Raw genomic sequence first — 27,001 nt, 5'->3', positions numbered from 1 at the left:
CTGAGTTTCAGCTGCAAGCCCATGAATACGTAGCGGAGGTGACCTAAATTACAACACACATCACTCTCCATTTTGGGCTAAAAGTATTTTTGTTTATTACATTTTTTTGTTTGTTTAGAGCAGAATGAGACCACTGCTGTTCAATTATTATTATACATCACCAAGACAAATTTAATATAGTATGAATATTGTGAAGAGACAAATGCCACTACATTGTTTTCCTTTGTTATCGAATAAATAAAACAGTATTTGATATAGTCAAATCTGTTCTTTGTGCGCACGGGTTTAATCACCTCATGAAAGTAGCCGACAAAAGGTGCACCATACCAGCGCGAAAATATTTACAGATAATATTTTTCTTATTTTAAGTGGGATATCTGGCACATGATATGCTTTCTAGAGCACTCCTGCAGAATCAGTCGCCTCGATCAATTCATAAATGTGTCACCTAAACATTCCTTCGTCCTGGCTGTACATCCAATTATAAAGTGGGACACCTGAGCGAGTTTATCACCATAATTGAGTCATATTATTTTCAGCTTTTGCTCTGACACGCACATAGTAGACAACCACTGCAAACATTATTTCATTTGTGATAAAAACCCTGGGCTGTGATAAGAGTCCTCAATCACATGACCTGTTCAAGAAGGGAACACATGTAGTGATATGTGAAATATTTAACTGAAATATTTAACTAAATGTTTTATTGGAATCACCGTAATGTTAGAAATCTGTAACTCTGTACAGACTTTGGAACACTACACCTTAATTGCTATAATCTTTCTAATATCGATGTAAAAGGTTGTCACAAAATGTATTTAGCACTTTCCCATTAGTCTTGAGTTGAAGCACATGGTTTGATCTTTAAAGACCATGGACAGTTCTTTATCAGATTACTTCTGACAACAATCCGTCGTTTAAAGGTGTTTAATGAAGTATGGCTCCTAACAACAAGCTTTCATATCTGTTAGGTGGGATAGATATCTAAATTGCAAGTTGACACCTTCATAAGGTTGTGGTGTTTTTTTTAAATAATGTAGGATTAATTACTTTTTTAATGTGCCATTGACAAGAAATTTTGCATGCATTATTAGCAGAGAGTGAGTGTTCTTCTGAAATGTGGACATGGATTTCAATTCTCCTTATTCTTGGCTTTGGACGAATGTTACAGGGATTCAGAATATTTAACTGCAGTTAGGTGATAGTGACATTTGTATTAACAGATGAGATAACTTTATTTCTTTCTGCAGGATCAAAGCATACACCATAGCAAAAGTGAATATTATCACTTTCATCCCTGGCAGGTTGTTGCTACAGAAGACTCACGCAGCAGTTGAAGAAAAATTACCCTGGGTCTATCAAACGGGACAATTTCTAGTTTTCCTGTACGGGTGGTGAACCTTTATGCTTCTCATTAGGTAAAACCCTCATTCCATCATCACTTTCACTAGTAAACACTGTGTTTGTGGTGAACGTGACTTCTGAGCAGTGAATAAAGACCCAGCAGAGCTTAATTGTGATGGATGTATTAGTCTTCCCCATTCTATGACCTTCCTTATGAGCACAGTTGGTGCAGACTCATATTTTGTCTTTGAGAGTTTTGGCTCTGCTGTTACACTCACTGCAATGACCTGTTATAATGATCAGTTAGTGTTGAGTCTCAGTCATTCTTGTGTTGTTCAAATTACTATGCATTACTTTTCTCTGTCACCGCATCAAGGCTCCTGATGTACGTTTTAACTTGCTTGCATGGAAATGATGTATAAATCTACTGAACTTGGACCAGCCATCACGTCTTTATTCTTGTTAACTTAACGCACTCACTTTAAGCCCAGATAATCACCTAATTGGTTTAAACATGTAAAACAGAGGTGTTAATAGTTTTTTCCCACAACAGTAATCATTCTCATGTTGAAAATAGCATCGCTTCTTGTCCTGTTAATAACGCTAGCTCCCTGCTAGAGCTCAGCTGGACCTTGGGCAGGCTTAGTTTCAGCTCTAGTCCTTGTTTTAGGTTTTACTTAGGTAGCAGCTCCTCTGCTACTGCTCACATGATGTTGTCTAGAGCAGTGGATCTCACCCTTTTTCACGTCTGTTTTCTCTTCTCTCTTTTCTGGTGGCTGAGTCAGAGTCTTTTTTTAATACAAGCCATTATCGTCTACGTCTTTTTTTAATACAAGCCATCATCGTCTACATCTTTTTTCTTCTCCTTCGTGTTACTGTGCTTATCTTGTTCTTTTTTGATTGCAATTTCAAGCACTAACTTGAATTTTGCAAGGTAATAAGGGTATCCCCAACAGCTTCCTGCATAAATTTCACAATAAAAGCATGTTTTGAGAACTGAACAGTGTATGCCCACTGAAACGCTAGGGAGGGGGCTCATAATTTGAAAAGGATGTAGATCGTGTTACGTTTGTAGTAACAGTGTCATGCTGTAACTTTAACAATGCATATGGGTGCAACATTTCTTATTAAAATACAATGAATAATGGTTGTGAAAGAGAAAAAGAAAGACACGTTACCCTCTGTAGTTTAGGTAGATAAAAGTTCTCGGTCACATTTGAATGAAATAATAATCTATTTTATAAATGTTAGAGGGTCTTTTAAAAAAAAAAAAAAATATTATCAGGGACCCACTGACCCCTTGAAATTACACCACGGACTACTAGGGGTCCGCGGACCACCGGTTGAGAATCACTGGTCTAGAGCTCTAAAAAACTGTCTCAACTCTTTGTAAAACTCTGGGCGACATCACAGAGGGTTTGTCTAGTAGTTCCTTTTATATACGCCATGATCTGGTCTGAATAAATGTCGAGATGAGCTGATTGAGCCTGGGCAGGAAAAAAAAAAAAAAAAAAAACCTTATACATAATAATCTGTGTTGAAGCATTGACATGAGAAAAAAAGGAAACTGATGAACAGATAAGACCAAGTCTGACCACAGTACTGGTGAATCTCATCACTGGTGGTTACTCACTTTAGTTACAGAAAAGATAATGGACGCTTTAAAAAGCTGCCTCAGAGGCTTGTTTATCCTAACTATAAAAACCCTGAAGTTAAAAGTTTATACTTGCCAGGTTCTGGCATCATAACGCAACAATTCACCGAGAATAAATGATTCAACAAAATATCACTTATGAGCATGTTCAGTTTAAAAATGTGAATATATAAATGCGCAAATGTCTTGTTTCCACACAGGGAACAGAGCTCGGGTCAGAAACGGCTATTTTAAAAACAGATACTTCACCCTGAGGCGCACTGACTCACCACTCATTCTCAAACACCAGGAACACTTACACAGACACAACAATTTCCATTTTCAAATGCATCTCTCACAGGAGACAATTACAGGCTTTACAACCTGCAGACAGCTTGATTCTTTTTTTCCTCAGAAACATAAGGGGAGCATGTTACACTGTGTGCGTCATTTTAATGGTTACCCAGTAGTGATGCGAGATTGAACTGCGTGGGGGTAATGATGGTGTTGCCAAGCTCTGAAAATCAGTATCGGTGATGATTATTAAAGCTCAGTTTCAGACTGCTGCACCCTGTGTGTATTTGTGTGGGTTTATCTATAATCCATAGTTTAATAAACACATAATTTCTCCTTAAGATCACCGTTGCTTGTCAGGTTACAGTGCTGCATTACTGCCGGTTTGTTAGGCACACAGAACCACGATTAACTTTAATTAAAGCTGGGTCTGTCACTCCGGAGATGTGAGCCAGATTATGGCATTAACTGTGTTAACTGTAGGGGAAGTGAGAAAGCATTCATTTTTACTCTGCCTCTGTTGCCTCCTTGATGTGCTGTGGGAAGCTGTCTATCATCTGAATCTTGGAGGAAACAGCGAGGAGGTTCAAAAAGATGCCAGCACTTGTTTCGTGGTGGGAGGGATCCTCACTGGTTTCTCCTTCTGTGCTGTCGTCTGGTTCGTTACTCAAATGGCTCTCAGTAAGTGGATTTTCCCTTGAAATCATGCAAATTAGAATAGAAATCATCTAATAGAAACATGCTATTTTCACAAAAAGTCCCATACATCACAAAAAAAGGTTTTACACTCACAAGAGATGTTGAGATGTGAGAAAAATGATCTTTTTTTATGCACCCACAGGTCACCTGACGCAAAGTCATATTGTTTTTTCTGAGCTCGTTCCCTTAGATGTGATGCAGAAGATCAACAGGAGTTATGACCTAAAATGACTGATCAAAAGATGCACAAGTCATTGATTTTCTAAACTTGCAAACATGTTGCGGTCTCTAGCGTGGTAGACATCTTTGAGGATCAATGAGGAGCTAAGACCAATGAGAGTGCAAGAGATGAAGCAATGGGAAGCAAGATGGAGAAAGAACAATACAACAAACAAACATACATCCAAAACTGTGGCAAAGAAGTGTAGTCTATTTGGACTGAGCTAAAAGTAAGTAAAAACACCAATGCCTCTTTGACGTTGACGACTGTCTAATGTTATCAAGGAAAAACAGAAACTTTCAGGATCCGCAACTGACAGAAAAACAAAAAAAAAAAAAAGGGAGAAAAACGTATCAGCCCGTTCTCACAACCAGTAAATGACCTTTAATCAGAAGTGGAGTTCAGGGGGCACGGTGGCGCAGCAGGTAGTGCAGCCGTCTCACAGCAAGAAGGTCCTGGGTTCATTTCCCGCTGGGGACGCTGAGTGTGTGTTAAGTTTCCCCATGACTTCAGCACCACACCCTGGGTGGGGTTGGCGAAAGGGCCTTTCTGTGTGGAGTTTGCATGTTCTCCCCGTGTTCCCTTGGGTAGCTAATGTGAGCTACCCTCACAAAAACATGCAGCAGTCCTGGGCTATACATGCCCCCTCTGGCCAGATGGGGTGGGGAAGATCTGGCCGGAATAACGTGATCCTTCCATGCGCTACGTCCGGCCAGAGAAGCCTCACCCTGTCTGGTGAAAAGAAGCGGCCTGCTCACTCCTCACGTTAAGGAGGAGACCTGAGCTCAGTGTGGGGCCTCCCGGGGTTGGTAGAGGGAGCAATGCCCAGGACTGTGGAGTTCAATGGAGTTCAATTCAATTTTAGTTATGTAGCGTCTATTACAACTATGTGCTTTCCAGAGACCCAGAACATGACCCCTGAGCAATTATTACATAAACATAACATAATCAATGGCCAGTGTAAAAATATGAAACTCTGGCAGATGCATTTAAAATACTCAACAACATTGATCATGGGAGAGATTATTGGAGTGAAAGTCAGCAGAAATTAACATTAAAACATCAATAGTCGGATTTAAATTGATTTATAACAGTGTTGATAATTTATAAGCTGTTGTAAAATACATCTCTATTCCTTTAGAATTCAAATTCTAAAGACATTGTAGTTTTAAAGAAAAAATAACTGAAGTCTGCACCAGTGTGAAGTTTCTGTGTGCTTATGTTTCCCGACTAACGGTGTAAAATTACACACGGTGCATGCAAACATTTCTTTTAGAAAGTAACACATCAGCGCGATACACTGTACTGTCGTGCAAAACAAAAGAAAACCGTGAGCACAGACAGGATTTATGGTACTTGACAGCTGAAGACATGTTATAAAGGAGAGAAGATGACAAAAGACGCTGGTGACAAAAGAGCAGAAATAAAAGTGAAAGGGCAACGTGTCAGAGTGTACATGCCGCGACAACACGCCTGCAGGGACAACAAAAGCGCCGCCATTATCTACCAGGAGCAAACAGTCTTAAGTTTGGTGCCTTAACTCAGCGAGTCGTATATCAGTCTGCCTCCCATGAAAGCAGATCCATTATCACCGTTGATGAAGATAAACGGCTTTAAAGTCAAGCTCCAAGCTTAACTGTGATCAACAGGAAAACCACTGTAATGAATCCTGGAAGAAACCGGCAGGGCTGCACTTAAGACAAAAATCAATAAAACTGCTGAAAACACATATTTCACTTTCTTACCACTATTGCCAACCTTGAGTCACTCTGCACAAATCCTTCCTCAAAAAGGAATTGAAAAGCCGCAGCACGCAGCCATCCTGTGTACTTGATATTGACTATCTGCCGTTCTGTACCGGCCTGGTTTGATGAGATTTCCTGCCCATAAACAATATCACGACAACAGAGCACAGAGAGGAATATAAATGAACCAAGATACCGACGGCATCTGCTGGGGCCGTATATTCTATTATTATTGTGACAGTAAATTTCTACTTTGACTCTTGTTTTGTAAGGGCAGCGCCAAACCTGTAATGTCGTACTCACTGAAGTCTAAATCTAACCACATCCCTAACCGTGGCTGACAGTAACATTGAAAAATGAAAAACTGGGTACAGGGTACAGTCTAACACAGCATACCTAATTTTTTTTCCAGGAGACCCCTCACCTGTTGGACCTGCTGCCCTCTGGCCAATCAAATCTCACACCTCCAGTTTTACAGACAACCTTTTCACCTTGGCCATTTGGACTGTAAGCAGACATGGGAGCAGCCCCCCTTCATATGTACAATTACAATAGAGGGAATGCGCATGACGTCAAGGATGCGACTTCACAGCAGGTGACACACACCGAGTGGCAGAAAGACTGAGCGGCAGCGTAGACTTTCAGTTTGAGCACTTGAAAACATCTAAAATGTGAAAGAGCTGTTGTGCGATCAACTGTACTCATAAATTTAGCAAGAAATCGGAGTTATCGTTTTACAAACCGCCGAAAATTAAGCTTAAGATGGATGGCTGCAATTCGCAGAAACAACTGGATTCCAGGCACTGAAACGTGGATTTGCGGTTCCCATTTTGTATCAGGTAATGTTGGATTTTTGGGTAGCTAACGTTAAACGGTCAAATCGTAAAGTTCGGTGTCCTCATCACTTTAATTTCGCCAACAAATCCTGCATTGAAGTAGGACCAAGCGTCACGACTTTTGTCTGCCTTCAAGCTTTGCTTCGTGTATTTCCCCGGCGTAGAAATTAAGTACATATAAATATCAGGAAACTCGATTCGTGGCCAAATATTAATGTCCATGGACCACTGGTTCTTCAGGTAACTGTACAGGTCACTGTCAAGTCCAACTGCCTTTAATTTAAGCCGATAATCGGCTGTTATCCCGTCTTTTCCACAGTTTCCACTACTAGTTGAAGCCGTTTTTGTTGATGTTTTGCCACTCAGTGCGAGTAAGGGGCATGGTCCAGTGGGGAAGTGACGTCAATGCATACCCTCTACAAAGCATGTTCTATTCTATTTATTTAATGATGAATACAAGTATGTCATTTCTGTTATATGATAAATACTCATGACTCCCCACACCTGTATTGAGACAGTGGTAATGATGAGCAACAACTACACCTCATACGTTGATTGCGAGCCTATAGGTGGATGCTGTGGAGTGGTGATGCTGGCAGGAGTCCACCAGTTGGCAGGAGAAACATGAGCATTTTGCTTCTTTGATTACACTTTTCACAGTTTCATGGGATGTAAAATGAACACCCGATGGAATATGAAAAGGAAAGCACATGCGCTGAATATCTTTGGAAACTTGAACATAAAGCCATTTTACAAGGCCTGCAACCGTATGCGCGGCTGGCCATCGTTTGTGCTCACCTATTTTGTGGAGTAAACCCGGACATGGCTCAACGGCCTAAAAACACCAGCGTGCAATAAATCCTTGCTTCATTAAGGTTGAGAGGTTCAGCTTTTGTTGGGATTGTTTTAGAGGGATTGTCAGCAGTTGTGTTTGTGCTCATGCAGACTAAGTAGGTCAAATCAATAATTTACGGACTGGAACCCAGATGTGCGCCCTGTGAGTGTCTTTACACGAGTCATACATTTAACATCTCTCTGCTGAGGTAAAAGCAAAAACAAAATCAATCACTGACTCCTTAAATTTTATTACCAGGAAAGATTGAAACCCTATTAGAAAGGATTTTACTTATCTCTTTAATACAATATGTCATAAAATAGACTTGTCAAAATGAAGACCACTTACAACAGATTCATGAATAATTTTAGCATTATATCTAAAATTTAAATGTGATTAAGCTTTGCTTTGATACATGTAACTTCCTTTTATTTGAGAAGACCATTGCTCATTTGTTAATGATAATAATAAAACCAAAAGGAATCACCAGTTTCCCATTTATATATTTATTTATATTTATTCTTCAGTGTTTATTTTGGTGGGTAGTGCTCATCTGCAAAGCATAAAAATAACTTTGCTGCACGGCTTACAAATATATAGCACGAAAATCTCCAGATGAAATCAACTGAAAAATACAGCCCCTGATTTAAAAATAAAATAAATAAATAAAATAAATCTCTGACCCGTCACATGGCACATCTGGTGGTCTCGTCCTGCACATGCAGCACGTTTTCTGACTCACACAGCTCCAATATGATGCAAAGTCACCGCCGTCTGATTAAACAGCATATAATCCCTGTCAAGCCATTCAGCTTCAGTTCTGTGGCTGGTGGGAGAACGACGTCTGTGCACAAGTGCAGGCGAGTCCGAGGTTGAAATCGAGCAAGATGGGCTCTCTACTTGGGAAACTTCATAAGGCTAAAATACAAATGTCCTCCCTTCATAACAATGCTGGAAAACTGCCATCATGGACAGCATGTCCTGCTCTTTCATAATCAGACTGAGGAGATGACGCTTCCCTCCTCTTCTCTGCTTTCGTTCTCCGTTTTAATGCTTTCTTCTTTCTTTCTTTCAACTCTGCTAGTTGCTAAACTTTATGTCTCTATTATTCTGTTTTTATTTATAATTTAGATAGCATCTCAAATACTCAGGAAAGGAATTCTAAATGGGAAATATTCAAGTGAACCTCAAGTGCCTGAAAGCCAAAGTTAAAAGCAGCACACGACTACCTTGTTCCACTGGTAGCCATAGTGACTTTATTTGTTATTATTGGGTGGTTTTTGCAGAAGGACAATTTTTTTTCTTCTTCTTTTAATCTCTTTAATTTTGTTGCAAGGAGACATAATCATCTCGTATGATTTATTTCATGATGTCAGTTTGGACAATGAGCTTTTACTTCAAGCACGTTACCGATATCCTCCAAGGTCTCTGGAGCGGTAAATTCATTCATATCTGCAATGTGTGCTCACTGCATAGCTCTTCATCACACCCTCATCTATTTGGCACTTAAACAAAAGACTAATCCAAATGCACATGTGAAAGGGAATCGGGGAGAATATAAAGCAGCTTTCTAGATTACAGACCTGCCTAATGATGTAACCTGAATGTCCCTGAGGTAAAATGTGTTTGTGAGGGAAAGTGTTTAAATCCAATTTTCTCTTGTCATGGTTGGTGCTATTTTCATCTAATAAAGGAAACTGCTTTGTCATTGGCAAGACGAGCAACACATTAATTATCATGCAACAAAAAACACAAACAAACCATAATGGAGGGTAATATCACTGGACTCACGTTTTTTAATATTCAATAGCGCAGGGATTATTTTTCCACTGACTAGATCCAGTAAGGAAGATCTCATTCTTAAAAACAGGTCCTGAGAATTTGATTCTTGCAGGAACAAGTCATCGTTCATCTCTACTGCAGCAGTTGATGCACGGAATGTGAAATATTCAAGTCCTGAATAAAACATCAACCATGGCCTGAATACTGATGCTAACAGAGAGGAAGGATGAGGAGGAAACAAGAGGAAGAGGAGGGAGGAAGCATACACAAGAAGGCAGCTCACTTTCAGTGTAGTGTAAGAATAAATAAAGAATTGAATTAAAATATACAGTTCCTCAAATCACGACAGGTAAATACTGCCCTCTAGATGAGGACATTAAGGGAGTTTAGAGTGTTTGAGATAAAGTGAAATATATTTTCCTGTTGGAAAAGCTCAGGAATGGAGTATTTGCAGTGGTTCAGCTCAAAAATGTTGAAACAAACATTTGCACTTGTCAGAAAGCTAACAAAGATGCAAACGATGGCAGAGCACCAAGGAAAAGGTCTCATGACGGACACATTTCCGAACCAGAGCTCTAGCGCTGTAACCAACAACTTTCTCATTAAGCTGGAAGCCAAATGACGAGCAAAGATGAAAAGCGTTAGAAGCATCAGTAGGAGAGGAAGTAAAGTGGGATGAAAGGATGGTGGGGGTGCACTGCTTCAGGTGCTGCTCAGCTGGATCCCATCCAGCCCAGCAGCAGCAGTTTCACTGCACTGCTGCACTTGTCCAAATCTGAAGAAGTTGAATCACAAGTTTTTGATGTTTAACAAAAATAGATTATGGTTGCAGCTGAGAAGTGGAAGATTCTTCATGCGTGATTCACAGTTTCTATGCTGGAATAAGTGTGTTACATACTTTTACATAGTGATATAGAAAGTAAATTGGGAGTGGTGACCGTGCTGAATCTGACACTTTGTTTTGTTACAAATCTGCAACAAGAAACGAGAAGCGAGACTTGCCTTTGCACTTCCACTGACAAAATCCAGTGTGACACAAAATTCTCTCACATTCTGCAAAGAACTAAATCCCCTGCACATGTACCGACATGCTCTCCAGTCTGGCTTTGAATCCTCCCCCTGTGCGTCTCCCGCGGGTTACCTGCTCATTTTCCATATCCCTTTCTCTAATCTTCCGTCCCTTGCTTCACTCTTTTTTGTCCTTCCTATTCCATCTGCTATCTCCTAGCTGAATCTGTTTTACGCTGCACTGCAGTAGCCCTACCACCGATCCAGGCTGGATGAGTCACCCCCCTCACAATCTGCTGCCCCGGAGCCCCGCAGGCGCCAACCACATTCAGAAGACCCCACTGCTGTCCCCATGGTCCCATTGGACATACATCCGTGCGCGCTTATATGCACCTGATCATTCACACGAATCACTGTGGAAGAATATACACATTAAACAGAGAACTAAACATAACTGAGTTCTATTTTTGCTGGTGAGCGACAAACTAAAATGTCAAGTGATCTAAGGAATGAAAAAGCTTTTTTATATATATATATATATATATATATATATATATATATCAGTATTCGGCGCACAAACTGGGAAAGCTTCTGTCAAACCAGGGTGGACTAGAAAATAATACTGGTGCAACATCCAGTGAAAGAGCATCCCTCATTCAAATCTGCTCACCGTTTCTTGATTCCTTAATGCCTAAAAGTACACAGAGATATAGATTACAGCAATCACTCATACTAATGGGTAGCTACAGGGTCTTGACAGATAATTTGGTTTCCACAGAGAACAGAGCTGACCCCTCATACCCCTCATACTCCACTGCGCGTTGGCTTTGTTGTCCGACCTCCTCTTGCAGTTCTCTCTGAGAAATTAAAACAGCTGAAGAGATCGTTTCTGAAGCATAACACGAGGCCTATTCACTGGATACTCCAGTAAGAAAATAACAAGGATTCATTTCAAACAGTGCTGTCTAAGATTGCGTCTGAAATATACCATGTACTGATATAAAGTATAGCACATCAGTGGAGCCGTCACTCTCAAATAAACCATTTCAGACCTACTAACGAGGGGTGAAGCATAAGCCATATCTGCAGCCAAGACTGTATGTGTAAACATAAGTATGCATGTGTTTACCGATCAAATAGTCCCTTATTTTATGAAACTCAGATGTGTGAGAAGGGTGATTTTCACTTCGTGTCATAGGGATGAAGTGTGACTAGATTAAAGTAGCATTACATTTACATAAAGATAGCATTTTAAAGATGGCGTTAAATGTACTGAAAACTGCCCTGACTAACCTAACATAAAGTGGACATGCCAAGAATGTAGGAACTGGCTTATTTCCCATCAATCCCAGAGATTGATGTGAGGGTAAACACCACTCTCTTCTCTGTGCATCCAGAAATGCAGTCTGACAAAGCACCCGCTATCTTGCCTGAGCATAGTTGCCCGAAACAGACTGCTATGCAACCTAGATGACAAAATAACATCTTAGCAACTCCAAAATGTTCCTATTCACGTGTTGTGGTCTTGTGTAGAAGTTAATTTTGTAAAATCAAACACAACAATTTTATAAACATAAATATAAGGAACTACATTCGGTACACTTAAGTTCATCAGCTAGCCAGTGCGTAGTTAACCATCATCTTCCCAAATCTGTTGTTCTTTCATTATTGTCTCGGAGGGACAAGGCTCTGGATCATGTGGCCCAAAGTAATCAGCTTCATCTGGTAGCTGTACGCTAGGGTTGCCAACTCCCTGAAAAATAAATAAGGGACACCTCATCGGCTGGGCCGGCCAACCCGATTGCCTTCACCCTTCCTGGCGTGGTGAATTTTTTTAGCCCCTTTTTTGTGAGTGAAACGATTTTTTTAACTATTTGACTTGAACCTGAATTATATGCATATTTTTGAATACCATGAACAAATGGAAAACAAATTATTATCCAGCAATTCACTTTAATACAAAATAACAAAATGAACTGAATAAAATAAGTATCTTTCTTAAACAGAAACCTGTCCTGCTTAACTTAAAATTGTATGTACCGTATATTCTGGACTATATGCCGCTACTTTTTTCATAGGTTTTCAACCATGCAGTTTATACAAAGGTTTCTATTCTGTGGATTTTTCTTCCACCGCTCGGGGCGCTCTAACCGGAATTAGAATCAAAACTAAGACAAAATAAATGCAAAGAAGAATACGCTACTTCTTCTTTAGCAGATAGAAGTAGGTAGAAGTAGATTTCAAACAGATAAATAGATGAATAAATACTGGTTATTTTCTCTTGGTTCTGTCCCGTTTTAATCAGCAAAGTTGCTGCCGTGTTAAAAGACACTGTTAGGAAAGGATCTATTTAGGTACAAACATGTACATCATTTACAGTTCAAAATCCTTCTGTACATGTAGTAAATATCTAATCTAACAACAGAAATATCTGCGGCTTGCATATCTTTTTTTTTTTTTTTTAAATAGAGCGGATGCGGCTTATATGCAGGTGCGGCTTATAGTCCAGAAAATACGGTATATAAAACAATAGAAAGAAAGTAGAACATCCATTCTGTAATAGTGCACATTTTTAGTGCAATAACAAAAGTGCAAACAGAAAGTCTGTAGAAAACTTGTAAACATATTTGTGCCTCAAAGGCCATGACTGTAGGCTACAGTTGTAGTAAAACAGGAAAAAATAACTTATGAACTCAACAGCTCAATGCCATTTTCCATTGGCATTTTATGACTATTTTTTGACTCTCACAGTAATACGGGACAAAGGGCGTCCCTTTTTAGCTCAATACGGGACGCACACTTTATAAATACGAGACGATTCAGTTTTTTATGGGACAGTTGGCAACCCTTCTGTACGCTAACAGAATGAGCCACAGATAGCGACCATGTTAGCTGCTGGCTAGTCACACTGTTGGTGGACGCTGCGTTCATCACTGCACTCTGGTTGTGGTATTTTGCCAAACTAAACATAGTTCATGCATGTTTCTTTGTTGTGTTGTGTTATTTTTCTACACAAAGCAAATGTAAAAGTATTGTGTGAGAGCATTTTGAAGTTTTAAGAAACAAACTTTGTTATTTAAGATATACATAGGATTCCACTTTCAGTGATATTGGATAAACAGATCAGTGACACTTACTTTATCAAACTTTGAGTTTGATGGCAAATCAGCTACCGGTAATTGCCACTCAGCACGTTTAGATGCACAGAAAGTCGAATTGTTACCTTAATCCGATCAATATTGAATTTTTAAGAGCCATGTATACACCATAGCCGGGCTGTAGATCGAACTATTAGTGCCATATAATGCGGTCCTAATTCAAGTTATTCCGGCATGTATACGCAACCGACGGTTACCCAAACTAGTGACTGCCCACTCACTTTCCAGAGACAACGACACTACAAAAGCCAGAATATAAAATCAGTAGGAGAAGACGACGAACAACAAAGAAGGAACCGGAAAAACGCCAACGCAAAGGTGCGTGTGGTGCCACCTAGAATCACAGAGTTGAATGCACCTCACTCAATAATCGGGTGTCTTCTCCTGCATGTATACTTGGATTTCTGGGAAACTCCAGTTTAATCCTTAGCTAGATTTAGATGTGCATGTAACTGCACTGAGCGTAGCTCTTTTTTTAAAAACACGCAGACACAATGTCCTGAGATCTTTAAAAAAAACATCTTTAGCACCCTTTTCATGTTTTTACAGCTCTGTTCATAGCAGCGGGTTTTATGTGGCTTGACTTGACTTCACCGCTTTCCTCTATAGTGTGTGCACCCTTTGAAATTTGTCTTAAAGCTTTGCACTACTATCTTCAGAGAAACTGAATTCTGCATGAATAGAAGTCGTGAGGGTGAACAATGAGGAGGGAGGATCAGCCTTCTCAGATCTGTGTGTGACATCAGCGAACGCAAGGCCCCAATTCATTTATATATTTCCAGACTCAGGCTGTTCAAAATTAAATGACAGAATTATGTTATATCAGTCATGTCAAACAGTGGAATAAACACTCTCAAGTACAGAAAAAGAATTATTTTTTCATAATAAAAATCTCTTTAAATGTAAAATTCTATACCATCATAGTGTGTTTTATTGAGCATGCTGTATAGATGTGGAGGAACTGAGGGAACTTTTCATTTTCCTTCTGACACTGACGAGAAGAAGAGGCATCATTAAATCTGGAAAGTCTGCAGGAGCCAAACCCTCAGAGACCTTTCTTTTTGTTTTTCCTCACTCATTCGCTCTAGCGCACACACACACACACACACACACACACACACACACACACACACACACACACACACACACACACACACACACACACACACACGTTTTTATCTTCCTACTTGCAGCAAACGCATACTGCTTTCAGATAAAATATGCTCTATGTAGACCCAACAGTGCAAAAACAGGTTCTTTAAAGAAGCTGTGGTTAAAATGTACCAGGGGACAGTTCTAAAAAGAAAACATGTCGATGTCATGCTGTGTTGATCTTTGGTTAAATAGTCCTGACACTGGTGTTGTCTGTATTTGCAAGAACCCGACATATTATCTTTCAAGATCATGTTTTTATGCACATTCTGTAATACTAATCTCTAATATCATGTGTAAGTACATGCCTCTTTGACATTTATCACTTGCTCCCTCTTTCATCTATCTATTCATTTCTAGGCTGGACCATTTTGATAAACTTGTTAGTCAAAAATAGACAAAAGATAACCAGGCTTTGCAGGTGGCAATGCAGATAAATAGCATTTCCGATCAAAATGTTGCTCTTGTCCTAGCGAGCAATCCTGCATGCCGTACCTTCATTTTCTTTCTATAGAGCCTCGTAATGCGAGCATCTTCATCACATGATTGCATGTGCCCGGGGTCTGCTGCAGGACCCAAGTGTGCTGTTGTGAGGTTAGCATCTGCTCTAAGCATTACTCATTTGACTCTGAGGAAAGTTGACTGGAGAGACATAGTAAGCAGCAGTTTTAAGATAAAAAAATACAACACACAACTGCAGTTTCTTAATTTGGACACACATGCATCCTCAGCATAAATTTATGTATGAATGTGCTATAAATTAAATACAAATTGCTTCCAGAAATGGTCATCTACTACAGTGAAGGCTTAGTTACATTTACTTGTTGCATGGCCCAATGTGAGAAACGTCTTGGTCAACACTAAAAAAAATTTATGATAACAACAGCAACAACAATAATAATAATTAAAGCTGCAAGCAGCGATGAACGGGCCCCTCGCACCCTTGTGCACGTTCAGGCGTGCTGCAGTGGAAGCGCTTGTATGACTTGCATGTAGATTCTTCAGGCCTGGACATTTAGCGGATGACACCACCCACGACTCTCTATTTCAAACCATTCAAAAGTTATGGTAGAAAGTAGGAACTATCAAATATGGACCAATCAGATGAAGGGGCGGGGATAATTTGCACCAATTATGTTCAAGTACTCAAAACCGAGTCCGATGACACCACCCATGAGTCTTTATGTCAAACCATTCAAAAGTTATGTCAGAAAGTAGGAACTATCAAATATGGACCAATCAGATGAAGGGGGGGGGTGCTTTTTGGCGACTATTGTCGCCACGTTAACGCTTTTGACTGAGAAAAGTAATGTGCATCATTGCAGGAAGTTGCGACATGATACAGGTGTGTACCGATTTTCTCGCATGTACCGTATTGTGGGTCTTGAGGCACCAGGTTTTCTAGGGGGCGCTGTTGAGCCATTAGGCCACGCCCATCAATGAAAACCATTAAATATCACATTTTTCGCCAGGCCTGGCTTGCGTGCAAAATTTGCTGACTTTTGGGGCACGTTTAGGGGGGCAAAAAGGCCCTAATTTCGTCAGAATAATATAAATAAAAACGAGGAAAAAAAATTCCTACAGATACAATAAGGCCTTCACACTGTCAGTGCTCGGGCCCTAATAATACTTCCTGATGCAGCTGCGGCATGTTAGAATTCAAGCACAGTGCTTCTTATCTTTTAAAAACGGTCCTTGCTATTAAAACTCCACTGAGCCTAAATGTCCTTGAGTGAATATGAGAGAGGTGTCTTATGTCAGAGAAGTGAGAACGTGGATCTGTAAAACTAATGACTGTCTGAAATGGTCAAACCGAGGCTGTGTATGTGTGTGAGAACGTGGACTTTGCAGCATTCTTCCTTTTATTAGCCAATTTCATCATCAAAGTACATCAATAATGCGTGCCGTGTGTCTCTTTCCCCAGAATAAAGGTTTCCTGTAGGTCACAAAGCAGATGTTGAACACTGTTGTTAATTTGTGGTCCATGCCGATAAGTTACTCTATGCTTCTTGGCAGTACCTGAAGCAGTGCGCCCCCACTAGGTCTGGCCATTAAACCGAAAATTTACCGTTACCGACAGTCACTGCGATGGCCGACGTCAGTTTTCCCTTGTCGGTAAATTTGTTTTTTTGATAAAAAAAATACATAAAAATTAACGTCTTTTTGTCTGTGTGCTTATTCCCCTTTAACACGGTGTACAGCATTTGTGTGTAATCACGTGACCACCCATCCAGTCTGAAGAGAAGGGAAACCCAAGAAAATGGCTGACGGTTCAGACGAAGAAGCGGCTGACAAAACAACGGGCCTCAAGTCTCACGTATTTCAACAAGTTCACACGCTACACGTGGCATTTTTCACGTTGAGAAATTAACTTTACCACACAGTAATTCCAACAGCCCATTCTACAAACAAGTCAAGGTACGCTACTGTGCGCTGAGCTCTCAACTCAGAGCAGCTGTTACAGTTACCGACCTACCAGCCAATCAGAAAATAGATTTTTTTTGTTGCCAGGTAAGGTCTGAGTTTCAGCTGCAAGCGGCCCATGAATGCTTAGCGGAGGTAACCTAAGTTACAACACACGTTACTCTTAAACACACACAAACGGGGACAAAATAACCACCACCGTTCAGCGGGGCAATTTGGGGCTAAATGTGTTTTTCTTCTTTTTGGGGTTTGTTTGTTTAGAGCAGAATGAGACCACTGCTGTCAATAACAACAACAACAACGAATACCTCGAACTGGGAGGGAGCCATTCCACGCACAGGGTTTAAACTCCTTGTGAAAGTAGGGACAAAAGGTGCACCATATGATCGCGTTTATCGTGCATTTATTGTTATCGAGGTAAAACTGCCCAGTTTATTGTGATATTGATTTGAGGTCATATCACCCAGCCCTAGGCCCCACCACCCTTTTATTCCAGTTTATTTCCTCTCCTACTGATGCTTCTCACACTCCGTATCTTTGCTCGTGGCTTGTTTTCTCGGCATCAAGCGCACTAACATTCATATTCTGTGGTGCATCTTAAAATCTTAGGCCCCGTTTACACGTAGCAAAAATGGTGGTGTTTTCATGCGTTTACACAAAAACGAAGCTCAAAGTCACCAAAAACGATCATTTCTAAAAACTCTGGCCAAAATGGAGATTTGCAAAAAGTCCGTCTTCATGTTTGCTTGTAAACAGAGAGAAACTGACATTTAGGCTTCTGATGTCACTAGCGTCATGTGTGCTAACTGTGTTTACAATTTGTTTAGCCACTGTAGTCATCAGTGTCATTTGTTGTTTTTTTTTTTTTTCCAGGATTCCGATTGGCTAGCATGACTTTATGCTTCTCGTTACACTGTCGCCGTAGGTTTGGCATGCTCATAGCACCCCTTAACAGCATCTTTATGTTGGTTTGTGTACAGTAAATTAAGAGATTTTGAAAAAGATCTGATGTAAACAATGGTATTTTTCAAAAACGTAGAGGGGGAAATATCCGTTTTTGTAAACGGATGTTTGTAAATTGTGTAAACGTGGCCTTACTTAGGGTGGACGAAGATATGAAATGTGACACCTTCCATCATCCATTAATCGGGCTTTCACAAATTATATTATATTTGGATTATTAAACATCAGAAATTGCAAAAAAAACAATCCTCAGACATTAGTTTAATGTGATAAAATACAAATATATATATATATTTTGATCAAATGAGAAAATCATCCTAACAAAAAGAGAAGCTGCAACAAGCCAGACTATGCACCTGCTGCTTCTGCAATCATTTTGATTTTGAGAGACACAAAATCACATCTTAAGTGATTAATTGGAAGAGAGTTGCATTTTTCCATCATTTTATCTGCATTGCCTCCTCCTGGGTGAGTCTTTAGAGAGACATGCAGATTTCATAGTAAAAACCATAAATACCGATATAAACTTCCTGAAACCCATACTAATTATTTTCAATCCCTGGTCCACAACCCCTTAATCTCTTGATTCCCCCCTCCTTGACCTGGAGTGGGTGTCCTCCTAAAGAAGGTTTGGACGACGTGAGTGGATCTATCAGGGAGCAAGTGGCCAGATTGCAGATAAATCTGGATTACAAGGTTGAGGCGTTGAAGGGAGCCTTCTGCTACAGGGGGTGTGGGGAATGAAGCAGTGTGTGTGCATATGTGATGGGGGTATGTAATGGTGAGGAGCAGACTCCAGAAGACCACGGAGACGACTCGCTGTGAGCCTGCAGCTGAAAGAACCACACAGGGGAGATGAGCTGTGCTGCAGACTGAGCTGTGAAAAATCCAGGCTTTGCAGGCATTTTATACTCGGTACATATTTACACACTCAACAATGATTCTGGGAGTAATCTTATTGGAAGCATTTCATCTGAAGTAAAGATATAAAAGAGCACCAGCACCTCTATGTCTACGTCTCACAAAAGCACACAGATGCACTTGAAGCTGAAGAGGATTGTGTGCAGGGACAGAGAGGTGCTGCTAATTGGGGACATAAAAGTAGCAATCTGTGCAGCTATCTAATGCTTCATGTGGAGTGTTGTTACTTTCTAAACTGATAAATGAGCATGTGATTAAATGTGATAAATGGATTGACAGCAGATCACAATTGTTATCTGTTATTACTTATTCCTTTTTTTGCTTTAAAATTTGGTCCATCAGAGCTACTGGACTGTAGTATCAGATTGTCAAATGGCATGGCATCATAATATGTTACTAATGGCGGCAACTAAAAACACAGTTCTATATTTAGCAGCATTTCACAGTACACAAATGCTGAAACAAAGGAAAGAAATTTTGACGTTCACATCTTAGAAACAATGAATACAGCATGATTTAGAGATGAGGATGAAGATGGGGAGACTGGATAAAACTACCAAAAAAATGAATCTGTGACGAAACAGGATGCTGCAACTCTGAATGGCTTACCAGGTTACATATTTTCAAACTGAGATGACGTCAAATAAAGTGACAGTTGTGTGTATGTTTTGAATTGGTAGTTAATTCAGGCATTCAAATATATAAACTCAAACACACAACAGTGTTTCTTTTTATAAAATAATCCCTTTAGGATTTAAAAGGCAGAACCTTTCAACAGACAATGCCATTAGTCTCAAAATAAAGACTTATATCATTCAATAGAAGGCAACTGGACTCTTTAAACTGATTAGTGCGGATGTTAACCTGTCATCCAAGAGGTCTAACTGACCCGCGGGGATAAAACGCTTCTGATCAATGAAAAACTATAATCGAGAACCAAAAATAAAGACAATTTGCTATCTACTTACGCAGTGAAGATTAACATGAGCTTATGAAAAAAAAGAGTCAACACAGACAAGTCACCAATTAAGTCATGATTTCCCTCCATCTCAGTGACAATGGCTCATATAGACGATAAATAATTCAGTTAATTTCAGCCGTTTGGACGTTTTGTTGACCCCAGAGTGTTCCAGAAGCTTGTGTGTGCGACTGGGCCTGCAGAGGCTTGGCTGGAGTCGGGCCTGCAGCCCAATGACAGTGTCACCGTGACCCACCCTGTCAAACTCAGGACCTCGCCTGAGACCCCAGCGCTCCCAGCCAACACCGGAAATAACACTGGTGAGGACCTGCGGGCACCGATCTGTCACTGCCTCTGATCACAGAAGTCCTACCACTGAAGAGAAGACCTTTGACTAAGGACCACCACGTTGATGGGCTTAAAGGGCAACGCAAGTTAAACTTGCAGGAAGAGCTAATAGTATTAATAGGCCCTACTCAGTACTCGAGTTGAGGGGGGATGAGGGGGGGATGGCATCCCCCCCTGAAATAAAAACGGTCAAAATCATCCCCCCTGTAAAACTGCCATCCCCCCTTTCCCTCCCTTATGTCATTTCATCAATGAATGTGGGTTTTACTGCTATTTCAACATGTAGAGTCATCACCAGAAAAATAACACCAGAAAAATTACTTATTTGACAATTTTCACCTGTTTCAGGTAAATTTTCACTTGAAATAAGTAGGAAAATCTGCCAGTGGGAGATTTATCTTCTTATTACAAGCAAAAAAATCTTGTTGCACTGGCAGATTTTTCTACTTATTTCAAGTGAAAATCTACTTGAAACAGGTGAAAATTGTTGTTTTTTTCCAGTGATGAGTCTTGTTTTAAGTGTAATGAGATTGTTTTACTAAAATGAGACATTTTAACTAGAAATAGGACAACTATTCTTATTTTGAGTTTTTGCAGTGATCCATTTTACTTATCCTGTGAAGGACAGAGTCATATTGATAAGTTCAGAAAAGTGTTTTTTATTGTTGTGTTTTGATGTATTTGATGTAAGCCCAGCGGATATTTAAAGCTTACAGAAGGCTGCATTTAACTGCTGCTATGTCATTCCTGCAGTATTTCTGCAGGTGTTTTGGTCAGTGCTATTATTTGTAATATATTATATTATTTGTAATCAGCACAAATTATCTGTCCCTATATGATAAAACCCACCATCACCCCTGATTTTTTTTTTACAACTCGAGTACTGGCCCTACTAACATGATAAAAAGGGGATGAGACTGGCTGAGGGAGCGTCTGAGCAACCTGGACTTAAAAGCACGACAACAAGTACTGTGAAATCTAATGATATCAGGCTTCAGACAAGAGCAGCAAGATGTGATTAAACGTACCACCCAGTATAAGCAAAAATGCTGCATTTAGAGGACACAGAGGTCATGGATTGGCCGTGGAGGATTTTGTCCAGACGCATTTAATGATTGCATAACATGATACATGTCGGATACAAGTTGGGTTGCTTGCAGGAAAGGCTGCTTTAAACCTGCTTTGTCCAGCCAGGGAGGCAACGTGTGCAATACAAATGCGAGCCGCTGCAGCTCTTAGTGGCTTTATGCGCGGAATGTCATCTGAAGGGTAAAGAGAGGAAAACCCCGCGTCCCTGAAAACCCCCCTCATCTCCCATCCGCCTCCCACACAAAAATGTGCAAAATGCAAAAACGATCGTGTTTCCTCGACGTGAGAGAACCGAACCCGAGGCGACGGACGTAAACATGAGTAAAGGCTGATTTATGGTTCCGCGTAGCCTACGGCGTAGGGGTACGCGGCGACACACACCGTACGTTGCGTGTCGCCGCGTACCCTACGCCGTAGCCCCTGCGTCGATTTAACGCAGAACCATAATTCAGACTTAATGAATGCATCTGTTGGTGCAACGCTGCAGCATTATCCGTCTCTAATGATGGAGCACATATTGCTCCAGTGTCGTGCAGGAACCACGGGGGGCTATAAACACAAACATCAGCTGATGCCCAGGACGCGGTGTCCTCTTACCTGAGTGGCTTTGTGGAATTGCTTCTTGAGTCCGGCCACAGACATGATGCTGGTTCTACCTGGCACAGAGAAGAGATGCTGCTGCAGAGGAGACGAGGAGCGAGTCTCGGTCCGACCCGGATCTTGGTGGTGACTACTACCTTGCGGCCTCGGCTCACCTCCAGTGTGCGCTGGTCTTCTCCAGATAGAGGGATGTCCTGGGAGAGAGAGGCAGAGTAAAGCCCTGATCAGGCTGTTGGACGGCGGAGACACATGTCTTATTAACGGCGATGACGTAGGCGCGCGCCCGCTTTAAAGCGCTCGCGTCGTCATTGAGGATAAACTCTCTGCTCCCGGGAGAAGCAGGAGAAGTACTGGAGTGGTTCGGATAGAAGCTGGTTTGGGAGGAGGACTGGGCACCGTAACATTTATTTTTCACCGAATTCAGGTTCAATTATTCAGACATTAACATGATCATTTTGTCATAAGTCAAGCCACGTTTATTTACAGAGCTGGTAGAGTAGCCAAAAATTGTACTCAAGTAAAAGTACTGTTACTTCAGAATAATATGACTCAAGTAGAAGTACAAAGTAGTCATCCAAATAATTACTTGAGTAAAAGTAAAAAAGTACTCAAGTACTGAGTAACTGTTGAGTAACGTCTGATTTTTTTTTTAACACAACCATTCAAACAGACAAAAGTACAAAATAATCATCTTCAGGCAAATTAAATCAATAAAATAGTAAAATAAATTAAAATTAATAAAAAATAAAAAAATTGCTTAAATTAAAATAAGCTTAAAGTAAATTCAAGTACTTTAATAAATAATAAAATAACAGAATCAAAAAATAAATTAAGCACAAGTAGCACAAAATTTCAAGCCTTTGTACTTTTCTTTTTTAACCAGGCAGAACTAGAACAAGCCCATGAACTCATATAAACTCTATGTGTGAGTCTATGTATATGTGACAAAACATGCAAAAACAAACATTTTTCCCAAAGAATCCCCCAGTGATGTCATGAGATTGACGCATACGCGGATAAAAGGGATAAAAGAAAAGTAACAGCTCAACGTAGCCTAAGGTAGCTGAGTAAGAGTAACAGTTTCTTCTTCACAAATCTACTCAAGTAAAAGTAAAAAGTATAGTGATTCAAAACTACCCCTCCTTGAACCGCCACCTTACTGTGGTGGAGGGGTTTGTGTGCCCGAGTGATCCTAGGAGCTATGTTGTCGGGGGCACTTTCGCCCCTGGTAGGGACTCCCATGGCAAACAGGTCCTGGGTGACGGGCCAGACTAAGAGCGGTTCACAAGCCTTCCATGAAGAAAAATAAATCAAGGACCGTTACGTCGCCCGGATCGGCGTCACCGGGGCCCCGCCCTGGAGCCAGGCCTGGGGTTGGGGCTTGTAGGCGAGCGCCTGGTGGCCGGGTCTTTGCCCGTGGGACCCGGCCGGGCTCAGCCCGAAACGGCGACGCGGGTCCGCCTTCCCGTAGGCCCACCACCCGCAGGAAGGACCATGGCAGGCCGGTGCATTGTGGACTGGGTAGCAGTCGTGGCGGGGTGCCTCGACGACCCAATCCCTGGACCAAAACCCTCACAGTGGGGACATGGAATGTCACCTCGCTGGGGGGGAAGGAGCCGGAGCTTGTGCGTAAGGTGGAGAGATACCGGCTAGAGATAGTCGGGCTCACCTCCACACATAGCTTGGGCTCTGGAACCCAGCTCCTTGAAGGGGGCTGGACCCTCCACTACTCTGGAGTTGCCCAGGGTGAGAGGCGGCGAGCTGGTGTGGGCTTGGTTATAGCCCCCCAGCTCAGCCGCCATGTGTTGGAGTTCACCCAGGTGAACGAGAGGGTCGCTTCCCTGCGCCTTCGGGTCGGGGATAGGTCTCTCACTGTTGTTTGTGCCTACGGGCCGAACAGCAGTGGGGAGTACCCGGCCTTCTTGGAGTCCCTGGGAGGAGTACTAGATGGTGCTCCAACTGGGGACTCCATTGTTCTACTGGGGGACTTCAACGCTCATGTGGGTAATGACAGTGATATCTGGAGAGGCGTGATTGGGAGGAACGGCCTCCCCGATCTGAACCCGAGCGGTGTTTTGTTGTTGGACTTCTGTGCGAGTCACAGTTTGTCCATCACGAACACCATGTTCAAGCATAAGGGTGTCCATCAGTGCACGTGGCACCAGGACACCCTAGGCCGGAGGTCAATGATCGACTTTGTTGTCGTTTCATCTGACCTTCGGCCGCATGTCTTGGACACTCGGGTGAAGAGAGGGGCTGAGCTGTCAACTGATCACCACCTGGTGGTGAGTTGGATGCGCTGGCGGAGGAGGAGGTTGGACAGACCGGGCAGACCCAAACGGATTGTGAGGGTCTGTTGGGAACGTCTGGCTGAGCCCTCTGTCAGGGACATCTTCAACTCCCACCTCCGGGAGAGCTTCTCTCGGATCCCGGGGGAGGCGGGGGACATCGAGTCCGAGTGGACCATGTTCTCTGCCTCCTTTGTCAACGCGGCGGCTCGAAGCTGTGGACGCAAGGTCTCCGGTGCCTGTCGTGGCGGCAATCCTAGAACCCGGTGGTGGACAACGGAAGTACAGGATGCCGTCAGACTGAAGAAGGAGTCCTACCGGGCTATGTTGGCCGGTGGGACTCCTGACGCAGTAGATAGGTACCGGCAGGCCAAGCGGGCCGCGGCTCGGGCAGTCTTGGAGGCAAAAACTCGGGTCTGGGAGGAGTTCGGGGAGGCCATGGAGGAGGACTTTCGGTCGGCCTCGAGGAAATTCTGGAGGACTGTTCGGCGCCTCAGAAGGGGGAAGCAGTACTCTGCCGGCACCATTTATGGTGCTGGTGGGGAGCTGTTGACCTCAACTGGGGACATTGTCGGACGGTGGAAGGAATACTTTGAGGATCTCCTTAACCCGACTGACATGCCTTCCACTGAGGAAGCAGAGGGTTGGGGCTCGGAGGCGTGCTCATCCATCACCCAAGCCGAGGTCACCGAGGTGGTTCGTAAGCTCCTCGGTGGCCGGGCACCGGGGGTGGATGAGATTCGCCCTGAGTACCTCAAGTCTCTGGATGTCGTAGGGCTGTCTTGGTTGACACGCCTCTGCGACATTGCATGGAGGAAGGGGACAGTACCGCTGGGGTGGCAAACCGGGGTGGTGGTCCCTCTGTTTAAAAAGGGGGACCGGAGAGTGTGTTCCAACTACAGGGGGATCACACTTCTCAGCCTCCCGGGGAAAGTCTACGCCAGGGTACTGGAGAGGAGATTACAGCCGATAGTCGAACCTCGGATTCAGGAGGAACAATGTGGTTTTCGTCCCGGTCGTGGAACACTGGACCAGCATTATACCCTCCGCAGGGTGCTCGAGGGTTCATGGGAATTTGCCCAACCAGTCTACATGTGTTTTGTGGATCTGGAGAAGGCATTTGACCGTGTCCCTCGTGCCATTCTGTGGGGGGTGCTGAGTGAGTATGGAGTCCGGGGCCCTCTACTAAGGGCTGTCCGGTCTCTGTATGATCGGAGCAGGAACTTGGTTCGCATTGCCGGCAGTAAGTCAGACTTGTTCCCGGTGCATGTTGGACTCCGGCAGGGCTGCCCTTTGTCACCGGTCCTGTTCATAATTTTTATGGACAGGATTTCTAGGCGCAGCCAGGGGCCGGAGGGGATCCGGTTTGGGAACCTCAGGATTTCATCTCTGCTTTTTGCAGATGATGTTGTCCTGTTGGCTTCATCAGACCGGGACCTCCAGCATGTGCTGGGGCGGTTTGCGGCCGAGTGCGACGCGGCAGGGATGAGAATCAGCACCTCCAAGACCGAGGCCATGGTTCTCCACCGGGAAAGGGTGGCGTGCCTTCTCCAGGTGGGTGGAGAAGTCCTGCCTCAGGTGGAGGAGTTCAAGTATCTCGGGATCTTGTTCACGAGTGAGGGAACAATGGAGCGTGAGATTGACAGGCGGATCGGTGCAGCGTCCGCAGTAATGCGGTCGATGTACTGGACCGTCGTGGTAAAGAGGGAGCTGAGTCGAAAGGCGAAGCTCTCGATTTACCGGTCAATCTACGCCCCTACCCTCACCTATGGTCATGAACTTTGGGTAGTGACCGAAAGGACAAGATCGCGGATACAAGCGGCCGAGATGAGTTTCCTCCGCAGGGTGGCTGTACGCTCCCTTAGAGATAGGGTGAGGAGTTCGGTCACCCGGGAGGAGCTCGGAGTCGAGCCGCTACTCCTCCACATTGAGAGGAGTCAGCTGAGGTGGCTTGGGCATCTGTATCTGATGCCTCCTGGTCGCCTCCCTAGGGAGGTGTTCCAGGCATGTCCCACCGGGAGGAGACCCCGGGGAAGACCCAGGACACGCTGGAGAGACTATGTCTCTCGGCTGGCCTGGGAACGCCTCGGGCTCCCCCCGGAAGAGCTGGAGGAAGTGTCTGGGGTGAAGGAAGTCTGGGCATCCCTGCTGAGGCTGCTGCCCCCGCGACCCGGGAACGGATAAAGCGGGAGAAGATGAGTGAGTGAGTGAGTGAGTGAGTGAGTGAGTGAGTGAGATTCAAAACTACTCCTAAAAGTACAACATTTCCCAAAACTTACTCAAGTAAATGTAACGGAGTAAATGTAACTCGTTACTACCCACCTCTGTTTATTTATAAAGCACTTTAAAAACAACAACAGCTGACCAAAGTGCTGGCCACAGGCTCAAGGAAAAACAAAAACAAAATAGAACAATGTAAATAAAATAAATCAGACATGGTAAATTAAATGCTAGGGAAAAAACTCAAGAAGCAGACAAAAAATCCTTTTGTAAAAAACACCCTCTCTGTTTGGCATGAGGTGCATGTCTACACAGGGGATGCACCCAAACTCTCTCAGTTTGCCCCAATATGGGGTAACGATAACTTCATACCTGGCAGAGCTGATGGAGGATTTAAAAAATAGGCCTGGATAAAATAATTGACCTGTCCATAGATGGGAATCTGATGACGTTTGATCAGTGGATCTGTAAACATGGCATACCT

At 42.7% G+C, this 27,001-nt stretch overlaps 1 protein-coding gene across 3 annotated transcripts in view; it reads right to left on the bottom strand.

The window, feature by feature from the left end:
* sh3gl2a (SH3 domain containing GRB2 like 2a, endophilin A1) overlaps nucleotides 1–22,254 on the bottom strand; it is a 42,756-nt gene extending 20,502 nt beyond the window's left edge. For 2 of the 3 annotated variants that reach the window (XM_061717786.1, XM_061717799.1), the window contains exon 1: nucleotides 22,007–22,253. In XM_061717786.1, coding sequence (XP_061573770.1) covers nucleotides 22,007–22,051 — 45 coding nt within the window. In that variant the 5' untranslated portion in view covers nucleotides 22,052–22,253. Of the gene's footprint in view, nucleotides 1–22,006 lie in introns of all 3 variants that reach the window. The other variant, XM_061717792.1, reaches the window with a different exon arrangement.
* Nucleotides 22,255–27,001: the final 4,747 nt, after the last annotated feature.

The sequence above is a fragment of the Cololabis saira genome, chromosome 1 (genome assembly GCF_033807715.1).
Source record: "Cololabis saira isolate AMF1-May2022 chromosome 1, fColSai1.1, whole genome shotgun sequence".
Lineage (NCBI taxonomy): Eukaryota > Metazoa > Chordata > Actinopteri > Beloniformes > Belonidae > Cololabis > Cololabis saira.
This window is presented reverse-complemented; position numbering and strand designations above follow the sequence as displayed.